This window comes from Leucopleurus acutus (assembly GCF_964270905.1).
Source record: "Leucopleurus acutus genome assembly, chromosome: 7".
Classification (NCBI taxonomy): domain Eukaryota; kingdom Metazoa; phylum Chordata; class Mammalia; order Artiodactyla; family Delphinidae; genus Leucopleurus; species Leucopleurus acutus.
The window spans coordinates 45,097,405-45,110,859 of NC_139150.1; the positions used below are offsets into that span (position 1 = coordinate 45,097,405).

Here is a 13,455-nt window from a genome sequence, read left to right on the forward strand (position 1 = left end):
CATTTTATTTGATTTTTAAATAAATTTCCCACAAGGTTGGTCTCTTACAAGGCAAGAGGACCAGTGCTGACTAGAGGACGATCTCAGACATTGTCGGCTTATGCCCACATGGTGCATTCACCTGTCTGACTGGCTCACCTGTGAAATGCTGCCTTTGGAAGTCAGCCTCACCACCATTCGCATTTTATAACAGATTCACTTTGGTGTTGATCCCTGTCTTGATAAATGTTAGTTTTATATGACACGTTACCCTTTTATGCATTGGTGCCATTTTTTAAGAAGTAAAATTTATTGAATGATCACATACATTCATGAAATTACACACAGCATGAGCGTACATCTTAAAGAATTTCCACAACTGAACATGTTGTGTGTAACCAGCACCCAGATCAAGCATGTGGGGTGTTTGTATTCTTCTGTTTATAAACGCTATATATATATATATATAGCATTTGATATGTGTCTTTGATGGAGCGGAGGTGGTACCTGCAGAACCACACAGCACTTTGCACCTTTCTGAGCACTGATGGACTCCATCTAAGGAGACCACGGGCTAGGGGGAAGGACACAAGCTTTGGCTTAGCTTCAGTCCTGTTATGACCTCTTGTGGTCTGTGCAACCTCTGGCAAGTTGCTTAATCTCTTTGAACATCAGTGTACTCATTGGTAAAATGAGGCTGTGAGGATGCTAATACTTTCCTTTCACGATTGCCAAGAATTAGAAAAAATAAAATTAGAAGAAATAAAATTAGAATGTCTGGTATGTACAAGTGGTAAATGAATGATGGATGCTATTATCAGGAAGTGTGAACACATCACAAAAACACTTTTTTGTAGCCTAGTGGTTTATTGCAGCATAATAGAGGGGGTTGCGGGAGACAGGGCATCAACTAAAGTTTTCAAACTTGCCTGGACCATTTAGTAGAGTTAATTCACATAATGTTGAGTTTACTACAGGGTGGGTGTCTAGTTAGTAGTAGAGTTAATTCACATGATGTTGAGTTTACTACAGGGTGGAAAGAAGGTAGGTATAAGAAAGAATTTTAAATTTGGTTATTATTTTCTTGAATTTCTGAGAAAATGAAATTCCCCATTTGGTAAATGAATTTTCTTTTTCTTTGGAGGTGTTGGAGAAAATTTGACAGATCCATCTGTTATAAAACCTGAAGAAAAACAGTAAGTTAATTTATCATTTAGAAAATTGCATTTAACACATTGTACATGGTTTCTTAAAAATAAGTTTTAAACATTTCTATATCTTGCCTAGATCCTAGAAAGGTTTTGATGTCCCTTTTATCTATATCTGTATCTACATCTATATCCAAGAATATCTACATCCAAATACAATACAATCAAATACAATAAGATTTAAAATACAATAAGATTTTAAAGAATGCATAGATTAGGAAATAGGGGCAAAAAGAAAATAAGGAAATAAAATAAGATTAAATCTGGAGTTGTTAGTACACAAAAATGGAAACTATGTATAAAGACCAATGCAGTGGGCAGAACTTTCTTTCAAATTTGCCTCTGAGTTTTCTAGTGGCCCAGACAAAAGAGAAATATGGGTAAATTCAGCCTCCTTAGGCTTTGACATGAAAACAATTAATGTCATAGGAGAAGCACAGTTTCCTTTGTTGTCATCACAGTGGAGTCATTGCATCTTATCATGGGCACTGTCTTCCATTACATGCCTATAAAACGAAAGCTGAGGGCATGAAGTGTGGTATTCAGTAACAGCAAATCTATGAGAGGACAAAACAGTGGGGCTTAAATATGGAGCCATCAGATTGTTAATTCAGGACTGAAGTGTAAATTATATAGAAGGATGAGTCATCTGCCTAGCCTTTGAATTCCCATGGGCATTTTATCCCATAAGCAGGCTTTTGGGAAGACCTGGCAGTAGAGGAGGTGGTATTCTTCTATTAAAGGTGGAGTAAAAAGAAGAGATGGTGATGATTAAGGGAGGATCAACATGGCAGATGACAGTGGTTTTCAAACATGAGCTTTCATCATAGTCACCAGGAGAGCTTGTTAAAACACAGATTGCAGCCCCCTACCCCCAGCCTTTGATTACCCCGGTTTCTGATTCAGTGGGTTTGGGATGGGTCCAAATAATGTAACAAGTTCCCAGATGATTCTAATTCTGCTGGCCTAGTGCCCACACTTTGAGAAGTGCTAGCATACAAAATTCTAATTTCTTAGTTGTCCTAAGTGTCTATACTTGGCCCCTGGGTTGTAAAGCACACACACACACACACACACACACACACACACACACATAATTATATAAGTGGGCAATTCATATATGATGAAATCTGAAACTTTTACTTCCCTCCTATTGGACTCATATTGTAAATATTCACTGCTTTAATGCTCTGTTCTTTTACTGAACAATTTAATCTAACTATGGTACCATTTGTAGGCATCTATGCAAAGAGGTACGTCTAAAAGTGTATTAGCTACCCTGTGAACTAAGAGAGCTAGAGAAGATAAAGGTGAGCCATGTTGCTCCTGTGAATCCAGATCCCATGATATTTGACCATGGAGTTCATGTTGTAACCCTTAGGGTACAGATAAAGGCTTTGTTATTTTTCACTTTAGCAGAGTTGAAGTGTTTTTGGCTAAAAATACATATTATTTCTTCAGCAGCCCAGTGTGCCCAAGGGTTTTTAGTCGGAACCTGTATTACAAGTACTTCCTTTATAATTTGGCAGTGAAATTTTTTTTTGCATATAAAATGGATCAAGTTGATGTATACTCTATCATTTATTAAATTTTGACCTTGGTATATATATGTAATATGACCTGAATATTTCCAACTTTTAGAATTCTAAGATTATATTATTCCTCTTGACAGTTGAGTATTTAACTGCATTCTATAGGCCAGTGGGTCTCAATTTCTATTAGGGTCACCTAGGGAACTTAAAAAAAAAATGCTGCTCAGAATTAGCATCAAGTCAGAATCTCAGAGTATAGGACCCTGATGTCTGTATTTTTAAAAAATTCCCCATGTGATTCTAATGGACAGTCAGGGCTGGGAGCCTCTGTCTTATGTCAAACTTTATTTTTTATGACTTGAGGATGTCATAAACTTTGGAAGCTGATAGATTGGTATCGCTGTAGCCTGCCTGGTTTTGTGGGGTCACCTAATTTTGGGTGCAGTTGGTCTTCATGGTGAAGATAGTAAGTATTATTTTCTCACAATGTGGTGAATTACATCAATCGGTTCAATGAGGCTCACATTTTGGGATGCCGTCTATTTGTTAAACTTTTGCTACACAAAGCACGGGCCATGAACCAATAGCATTAGCATCACCTGGGAGATTGTTAGAACCACAGACTCTCAAGACCCTCCCTAGACTTCCTGAATAGAATCTCAATTTTCATAAGATCTTCAGGTGTTTTGGTATAAATTAAAGTTTGAGAAGCAAGTGCTTTCACATGTTGTTTTATTCTTAACAACAACCTTGGAAGGAAGTGTCTTCAATCCCAGTTCACAAATGAGAAAACTGAAGCTCAGTGGAGATGGCAACTAGCCTATGAGGAGAAGGGGGTCAATGAAAGGGAATGATCCTCTACCAAAAGGAAAGATGTTTTGTGGTGCAAATTCTGATATTGTCTCTAATGCCTTTTGTCTCTTAACTTTCCCTAACCTTTTGCACATGAAGACAAAGTCATCAGACCTGCTCCCCCAAATGCTTTCTGGCCACTTAACTTGGTTCCTCAGGTCATTGACCTTCAGTGGAGGCTGCCTCAGTGTTATTGGTAGTTTGAGATTGCACCTTTTTTTTCACTTACTGCCTTGATGGTTTTGGGCGTTTGACAAGTATGAAATGATAATGATGATGATGATGATGAGATGTTCTTTAGTAAATCTCTGTGTACGTGGCACTAATTAGCATTTCCTTGAAGGTGGAACCAAGCTACCTCCTGCTCTCCTGTGCTGTGAAAAATCTGGAGAACAGTGGTATATTTTTTCAAACGTTGTTATCTGAGACTGCAAGGCTGTGGGCATGGCGTATGAATGTCCCTGCAATCCTCCTTCACTCTCCCCTGCACAGGGAGTGGTCGAATGCCTGATACATACATGTTATAGTAATTTTGATTCTTTTGTCTTAACTTTAACAAAGCTCATAGAGGGAAACAGTTTTGCTTACAGCTTTTATCTGAGAATCAATGTTACATTTCTAAGTTGGGAACTTTCATGCTTTATTGGGGGGAAGGAAATGGCAGCGTGGAATGCAAAGGAGTGAAATATTCCAACAGGGTCATGCCAGAGAGACGATAAAAGGAATTCTTCAGTTTTAATGACTAAAATAACGCCTTCATTTTTCACTTTATCAGCATCATAGAGTTCCAGTACTAAATATTGCATGCTTCAATTTCTTTGCCATATTTGGTTTCACCTTATAGAAGTGGTTCCTTACCAGATGGATTGAAAGAGGAACAGTTAACAGAGGCAGCTTATGCAGCCTGGTAAATACCACCAGAGCCGTATTTTGTAAGGGCGATTGAGTGACCAGGAAAGTTAATCCTGGGTGTCTGTTCACGTTGTCTTCCCGAGAGATTTCCTCCACCTACTCGCCTCAGAGCAAAGAGGCAATCTGAGATCAAACTGACATCAGCCCTCATTCTGAGCTTGGCACATCTTCAGAGCAGCTACTGTTATTCTGCCAAAAGGAAGTGGAAATTGAGATAAATGTTTCAATACTCAGATGGAAAAGTCCATTTTTACACCACATCCCTTTTGAAAAACCGCATTCCTTAGAAGCGAAATTTATTGTTTCCTTTTGTGATAGTTTGCTTTTCTTTTTTCTTAAGACGTGGTATTTAAGAGCAGTAATTGAGTTCAGATTTTAAAATGTGCTGTTTCCCACTCTGCATGTCATTAAAATAAAATATTAGCTTTCATAAAGTTTCTTTGGAAGTGTTTCTGGTGTGCTCTATTCCTTGGTGTGTAGAGTGTCAGCCGAAGAATAATGGTTGTGAATGATCAAATAATGGATGAATGTTGATCCTAAAATCTGCTAAGGATCTATTATAATTATAGAGTGTTAAAAATGTGCCTAAAATATACTGATTTACTTCCACAAAATCATCATCTCCTAGTTGTCTTATCTTTTCACAAAGAGCCCAGCTATAGCAGTTTGCAGGGTAGAAGTAGCTATCAAAAGAGCCATGAATACTGGGTTTCGGGTTTTGTCGGGCTTTTGTGTTTGAGGACATTGGTTATTTTCAGAAAAGTATGTGGGTTTGAAACAATGCATATCAATTTTTTCAGAAGGGGTGTTCCAATACCAAGTTTATTTTACTTTATACTTACCTTTCGGGTATTCTAGTAGACCAGTTGGTAATGAATGTCATTCTCTCACCTCATATGCATTAAAAAGGGTCTCACTGTATTTTGTTTTAATGTGGTACATAGAAAATTCACTTTTCTATCAGATTAGCGTGGAAATGAGTTTCACAGTAGGTCTTGGAGTTGGGTACAAAGATTGAAGTGCATTTGAATTTTAAATTTGCAAACCTAACATTGTTGCTTCCCCAAAGTGCTCTGTTCTTTGTTGGCTCCTTCAAGTTTACTGGGTTACTATGGGATACTGTTCGGTATCTCAGAGAATCCTAGTTGAGCTCCTTTTTCTGAGCTGTGATCTAATTGATATTCTGATATTTCCTCTAGATCAAGAGGAATGGTGTTTGGACCAGCCAATTTAGGGGAAGATGCAATTAGAAACTTCATTGCAAAACATCGTTGCAACTCCTGCTGCCGGAAGCTCAAGCTCCCGGGTATGCCCCCAAACGATTCTATTTTTCTCTAAGTAAATCTCTCATTGAACAACATCCATTGTAACCTGGGATAGAGTAGAAAATCTTAATCACATTTTTATCTCATTCGCAGTTGAGGCCTGACTTTCTGACTGCAAATTTTTCAAGTCTCTAAAGGGATTAAAAGGACAGGGATTTACTTCAGGTTCTGCCAAAATGTGATAAAACAACATTGGGCCCAATACTTGTCACAGTCTCTCCAAGGGAAAAGTTCCTCCTACTTAATTGGGGCAAAATTGGACAGAGGCAGGTCTCTGTTCCCCGCCCCGCCCCCTCCCCTTTGGGTCTTGAGTGGTGCCCACAGAGTTTCTATTCTATTCTTATTTACTCATTGGACACTTGGGAGGGTGTGGCATGGAGGGAAACAACAGCTATCAATTAAAGTAGTGCTTTTCACTATAAAAACCTGCCACTTTCAACATACATCACAAGATATATTTTAAAAATCTGATTAGATAATATGACACACTTTCTCTGAAACTAATAGAGTCAGCGCAGAAAAATATTTCTAACATAAAAGTAAGCGGCTGGAGGTTTGTGTCCCCCAGATTGGCAGCCCCAGCCCTGCTGCATTTTTTCCTTGTATCTCAGAAGGGATGCTTTATGTCTGTCTCAGCTTGCTCACTCATTTTCTAAGGTTGCGCCACACTTGTCCTTAGAATGGAATTTCACGTCTTTTAAGCTGAGTAGCCCTTCCAGCCTTATCATAAATGATCAAACCCTGAATTGGAAATCAGTAATATCCATTGTAACCTGGGATGGAGTAGGTGTAAATTTACAACAAAGAAAGGCACTTTCTAATCTTGTTGGAGTTAGAGGTAGGAGTTGCCCTTGTGGGCACGAGGTAGCAGAAGACTAGGGTGTGGAGCAGATTCCAGTTCCTGTGGGAAATAGCTTATTAGCCAGGGGTGGTGGCGGTGGGGACATCAGACTGGAGCAGTACAGACAGGAGGGGTCTCGATGTCTTCTTGGAGCTGCCCAGGACCCCTTCTCACAAACCACCCAGAAGAACTGGGCAAAGAGATCAGTCCATAGCACATTGGCCAAGCTGCCCACTGGCCTCCTCTGGTCAGAAGGAGCCCAGGAAGGAGAGGGGGCTGGGCTGAGTGGCATCCAGGCCCCCAGGTAAGGGCCCTGTGGGAGGCAGGAGCTGACACATATCTCCATCCCGTGATTGCAGGCTGGAGTCCAGCCCATTAACTGAGCATCCTCAGGCGCTGACCTCTTCCCAGGACTGATTCATTGTTTCCTGGGCAGGGCAGCTTCTCATTCTTGATCAGGGACTGTATCTGGTCAGCCAGGAGAAAGGGGGCCTTGAGGCATAACTCACTGCTTCCATCCAGTTAGCTCTTCCGTATGATAAAGATTTCCTCCCTCCCTCCCTTCCTTTCTTCCTTTCGTTCTTTCCCTACCATGGTGGCTTTTGAGTAATTCAATAATTCCTCCATTTCTGGACCTAATCCTTGCTTCCTTTCAAAACCTTAGTTAACACATTTAAATGGAGATAAAAAAATATCCTCATTTACTTGAACATTTGGTAATTTGAATTTTAAAAAGTTTAGCTCGGAAAACAGGATTGGGGTGATTTTTCTTTTTGTTTATGTTTTACTTTTTTTTTCTTTTCTTTTTTTTTAAGAGAGGCAGTTCAGGATAGTATAAGAGCATGGGATTCATAGGTTGAGCTCACATCCCAGAAATGCTTTTTGCTAGTTTTGTGACCTTGGCCCTCATTCTCATCTGTAAGCTGGGGATAATAGCACCTATCTCATAAATCTGGTGTGAGGGTTGAAGTGATGTAATTACTGTTGGTTATTATTAAACTATAATATGTATTAGTTTTATGTCCAGCTAATCCCCATTTAACATTAAAAAATAATACAAGGAATGCATGTTTAAGGTTAACAAATTTAATCAACACAGCATACAGTGGTTTACAAACATTTAAAGGTCACTCTCCTCCATAAGTTTCTCCCCAAGGGTTACCTTTATTAATGATTTCTTTTGATAATTTCCCTGTGAAATTAAAGAAGGAGGCTTCAGGAAGCATAAGATCTGATAATTGGATGAAGTCTTTATAGGTGCAGCCAATCCTGAGGTACAGCTTTGTTGCAGAAAACTGACCATTGACATCCCGAGTCCACCATTTTGGCTGCACTCTCTGGCTCTGCCATCATTCAACAAGTGAAAATGCCCTGTTTCCAGTTTGTCCTCACTTAGCTCTGGGCAGGTCATGTCTTATAGGGCACCGTGTATTTAGTCAAGCAACCAAAGCTTGCCTCCCCTGCCCCAGTAAACACAGCCTTGGGGAGTTAGAGTCACACATGTGCCTGGTGGGGTGTAGTTTGGACATGGTTGAGGGTTTGAGTTTCACATATCAGTGGCCCGAGGGAGCAGAGTCCTCTCTGAGCACTTGGCCTAAAGTCCTGAAGTCCAGTCTATCTGTGTGAATATTATGTTCTTAAGGATTCTCTATAACTGTCTTAATTGTCTTCCTTGCAGATTTAAAAAGAAATGACTATTCCCCCGGAAGGATAAATTCCGCCTTTGGACTTGAAATCAAAACTGAACCAGCTGAGGAGACTCCAGCAGAGGAAGAGGGTAATAATTCTCCAGAAGACCTCACACGATTGTAAGAAAGGGAGAAGTAAGAAGATGACAGCCCTTGCCCTCCCTTCTATGAACTCTATGGTAACATAGATTGATTGATGTAACACTGGTTATGTCAGAGCCTCTGCCGGGATGGCCTTACCCTGAGGGCCTCCTGGGACATGCCTTCTGAGCCTCACGTCTCCCCTCCCCAAGGACCTCACTGGTGTATGATGAATGGCTTCTCCTACATATTGACCTGTGTGCAGGGTGCTTTGCGTGTGGTCGTCATTCTCAAGTTGCACAAGAAGACAGATGACTCAGCCAGGAATGCTGCTCTTCATACCTCATTCCTTGTGCAGAATGCTGGGCACTAAAGAACCAGGCAGATAAATTTAATTTATTTTCTTACTATGTGTGCAGACTCTAACCTCCACTACTATTCATCACCTCACCCACATATTGTATTTATGTATATATGTACATAAAAAAGTCACTTGACTCCCTCCTCTCCTTTCCAGCAGCATAGGGCTTTGAAGAGCGACACAAAGGAAAACAACGGAGTAAGGGTGTATTTGCACAGGCTGGAGCACGCTCCGGTACAAACTAACCAGTAAAATATTAGCATCCTGGTGAAATCTAGATGGGTTTCAATATTGTCAGTGAATCATATGATAACCGGGCATTTCAGGTTTCTCTGGAAGAGAGGAAAGGGAAATCTAAAACAAACACCCCTGCATCCTTTTTTTTTTAAGGGAACAAGGATATATAAAACTAGAAATTATTAAGAAATGTTTTCCCTTCCCTTACGCTCAGGGACACTATTGGTTAGATAGCCAACCTCTAAAGTATTACTCCCTTTTTCAAAGCTGGGTATATAATGTTACAAGCTAAATTACTTTATGTCAGGTCCTATGAGGAAAGATGGGGTTTTTGAATGAAAACATGTTTCACAGGTAATCGCCTGGTTGAAATACAGAGTTCTGGTGGCTTTAACGAGTGCTGGAGTGTATATTTTAAGTATGGCCTGAGCACATGTAATCGGTTTCAGGTGCCTGAAGAAAGGATCCCTGGAAGCCACACTGTACAGCAGTGGTCCCCACCCTTTTTGGCACGAGGGACCGGTTTCGTGGAAGACAGGTTTTCTACGGACCGGTTGCGGGGGGTGGGGGATGGGGGGGATGGTTCAGGCAGTAATGCCAGTGATGGCGAGCGGAAGATGAAACCTTGCTCACTCGCTGCTCACTTCTTCCCGTGCGGCCTGGTTCCTGACAGGCCGCAGACCGTTACTGGTCCGTGGCCCCGGGGGTCGGGGACCCCTGCTGTACAGCATATTTGGGGGATCGGTCATCCCTCTTTCGCACTTATCAGGGTCACCCTACCTCAGAACAAGCACAAACTGTTCACACAAGGAGGAGTTGGAGGGCTGGGAATCTTCTCCCCACTCTTCCTGCATCTCCTTTCCTCATTATAAAGCGTTCCAATCTACCAGCAACAGACCTCCTGGATTTGAAATTTTCAACTTATCTTTCTCGTTAGCCCTTACATTAGCTGGCTTGCTTTTTAAATCAACACTCCTGCCTTCTGAGGTTATACTTTGGGGAAATGTTGCCCAGGGATAGGGGGATGGAAAGCCAAGGATTTGATTTGCCAAAGATAGTGTCTGGCTCTTGTGAGATGCGCAAGGGCTGATTTACAGCCTTTTTACTTTGGTCTTTGGGGTGGTGGGAGGTGGGAAACTTGGGTGATTTCTTGATTGGCAATGAGGATAAAATGTTAACGCTTTTTTCAGAGCTTAACTGCTTTATCCTATTCTGCAAATCAATAGGGGATCTCTTTGTGCTCACTTCAGAGCTGTGTTCAACTATTGGAAGGAGGCAATTTGCCTGTCCAAGCCAAACTAAAAGCATTAATTCATTGGTCAAATATTTGTTACCTGGAATGGAACTTGAAAAAACACATTTTGATTTTAATTTTCTGTGTTATGATTTTCTCACTCTCTTTTTAAGAAAAATCACCTTTTAAAAAGGTGAACCAGCTGCTGGGCAAAGGTCACTGTGGGATAGCTTGCATGCAGATACCAATGTGACAATCATGACTTTGATTCATGACCACAAATGAATGAATTCATCCATTTGGTTAATTTTATTCAACAGATATTTATTAAGTGCCTTCCCTGTGGTATGTAAGTGATGAGGGTGCAATGAACATAACATTTCTTTGCCCTCAGAAAGTGTTATATCTCATGTTTCTTTCTTTTTTGGTTGTTGTTACAAGTTTGGATTTCTGGTGAGTGCTAAAAAATTTGACTTCTGGGCAAATGTTGAATCCAGAGATGTATTCCATACCCTATCTGCCAGTGGGCAGTAGGTTCAGACTGGAATAAGAGAATTAGGGCAAATAAAAGGACATAGATGGGGCTGGTTTTAGGAACCACCGAGGAAAAATGGATTGCATAATCCTTGTATGAGCCCTTAGCCAATCTCACAGATAGAAATCTGAACCTGGGGACCAGAGAAGCAGCCAGGTTCCGGGGAGTCCTTCCTGAAGGCATCCTGTGCATGGGTATTCCCCTCCATGGGGCTGTACATTCCTGGAGTGACTTTTGCCCCATGACATCTTAAAGCTTCTAACAACTCTGGGGAATGAGATCAGATATAGTTTTGGGTGTTCCTCACCCTGTTATTTTCTGTAGCTTTGCAAAACAAGTACCGGGTGACTAAAGCTTCCCTACCAACCATTTAATCAAAAATTGAAAAAAAAAAAAAATTTGTTGTTACTGTTTTAGTTGAGACGGATCACTCAGTTTCTAGAAGTCATGACACAGATGCTCCTGCCATGGCTTGTCACCCTTCTCCATCAGTCACCGGCATCTAGCACGAAGTGTGGCACATAATAAGCTTTCAACATTATTTGTTGAAAGAAATAATAAAACCCTCACATGATAATGGATTTCATTCACTAGTTAATAAATCAGATTTGCATTTTTAATCTAGAAGGGAATGATTACCAATTCCTTAAGACCCAACACAATTCTTTTGATCTCTCTCTGTTTTAATTTTCCAGGAAATAGCTTTTAACAACCTACACCTTGTCTGTTGAATTCTCAACCAGTTCTTGCCCTTATCGTTGTGGCGATAATACCAGAGTACCGTCCTTCTTACTGGTGACTATTGAAATGAGATGATAACTTCCCAGAAACTGCCTAGAAATAATCATCACTTTATTACCCTTTGAAAAGAAGATTGATAGAAAAGTCATTTGAAAGATGGTTCATTACCATGCCCTAGTACGATTTCTTTACTCACATCTCTCCAAAGCATGAGAAAGGGAGGATTATTCTCTGAGGTCGGAATTTGAAGGCTGTGTGTTTGCCTCTTTGAAGTCTTGGTATTTAATTTTCTGTAGTCATTTCTTGGGCAATTTTCTAAGAAACTAGTTGAAGCTAATTTATCATAAGTTAAAGTCAAATGACAGAAAAGATTTTTTTCTCCCTTAGCAGCATTTTATTCCACAGAGGTTAACTTCTGAAGGAAAATGAGACTTAAATAGCATTTCAGATCTCCAGCCACATGGATGGGTACACAGAATAGAAAGGGTTCTGGAAACCACACTGATTTTTTTATTTAGCATAGTTATTATTTTGTGATTTTTCTTCCTGGACCTTGATATACAGATAATGAAATGCTCTCCTAAAAATAATTAGTTAAGTTGCTTAATTTTTCAAAAAGAAACTTTCAGTCCTCAAGAGATAACAACCCTTGGTCTCTATCATTGGCCGATTTGGTTTAACTTTATATAATTCTTTTAACCTTTGTCTTAAACCCTAACTCTGCAATGAGATGAGGTAACTTGCCTTACCTTTTCAAACAAAGGCAAACAATAATGAGAGAGCATTTATAAGGTCCTTTGAGAATCTCATTTGAAAGCCTTCTCGTGAGCATGGGATCCAGTTCAATAAGTAATAAGGGGTTTTCATTTTTCATATTATGTGACCATTATTTCATGTTTACGGAGGATGCTCAGTGGACTTGTTTCAGTATAAACACAAAAGTGGTTTCTGCTGTTTCTCTCTTTCCAAGGGGAAAAAGCTCATTGCCCCCTTTTTGTTTTGAAACTTAATTAAAGTAGTTCAAAATCAGGATGTTCACCATTTTACAGTGTCTCCTACTTATTTTGTTTATTGATGGATTTAGGTTTACACAGCTAACGTCTTTTGCCACCTTCTGCCCAAAGAAAGCCTTCCAGGATAGGTAAAGTCCAAATCTGACACCATCATTGGTGATATTTTTAGGAATGAAAAAAGAGCAGGTTCAGAATCTTGATATTTGCAAAGGTTGATGTTTTACAAAAAATTTAATTAATGCTGATTTAGATTTTGTCAGTGTAGTGCTGTTTAATAGTAAGAAAATTCTGCCTATGGCTTGCCAGTGTCTTTTAGTAACTAACTTCCTTTAGAATTCTCATCTTCCCCTAGTGGTTTTCGTTTGTTTGTTTTTTGTTTTCATCTTGAACCTTTAGAAATTCCACCTGCTATATTAGTCAGAAAGTCCTTACAATTGTTATGGTAGAAACCCTTTGGCTAATGACTGTCCAAATGTGGACATAATAATTGCCTTTCACTGGAGGGATTTGGGGGAATCATCATTGGTATCATGTGATTGCACTTTGGCTTCTAATGAATCTTTTTCTGTTTATCATATTGGTCACCAGTAAGAAGTCACAGAACCTCAGGATGCTTTGGTAACCAAAAGAAATCCTTGGTGTGTGTTATGGGCTGAATCGTGTTGAAATCCTAACCCCCACTACCTCGGAATATGATTGTATTTGGAAATAAGGTATTTACAGAGGTAATTAAGTTTTAATCAGGTCATTAGGGTGGGCCCCGATTCAATATTACTGATATCCTTATAAGAAGAGGAGATTAGGACACAGACACACTGAAAGTGATGATCACGTGAAGACCGAGAGAATGCAGCCACCTCCAAGCCAAGGAGAGAGGCTCGCAAGAAACCAGACACACTGACATCTTGGACTCCCA

General features: G+C 40.0%; 1 protein-coding gene across 2 annotated transcripts in view; it reads left to right on the top strand.

Annotated features, from left to right (window-relative positions):
• TRPM6 (transient receptor potential cation channel subfamily M member 6) overlaps nucleotides 1-9,205 on the top strand; it is a gene marked incomplete at its 5' end in the record, with an annotated part of 195,376 nt that extends 186,171 nt beyond the window's left edge. For both annotated transcript variants that reach the window (XM_082843245.1, XM_082843244.1), the window contains 3 exons: nucleotides 1,124-1,175; nucleotides 5,683-5,789; nucleotides 8,328-9,205. In XM_082843245.1, the coding sequence (XP_082699371.1) occupies nucleotides 1,124-1,175; nucleotides 5,683-5,789; nucleotides 8,328-8,461 (293 nt within the window). In that variant the 3' untranslated portion in view covers nucleotides 8,462-9,205. The remainder of the gene's footprint in view (nucleotides 1-1,123; nucleotides 1,176-5,682; nucleotides 5,790-8,327) is intronic.
• Between the last annotated feature and the right edge of the window lie 4,250 nt (nucleotides 9,206-13,455).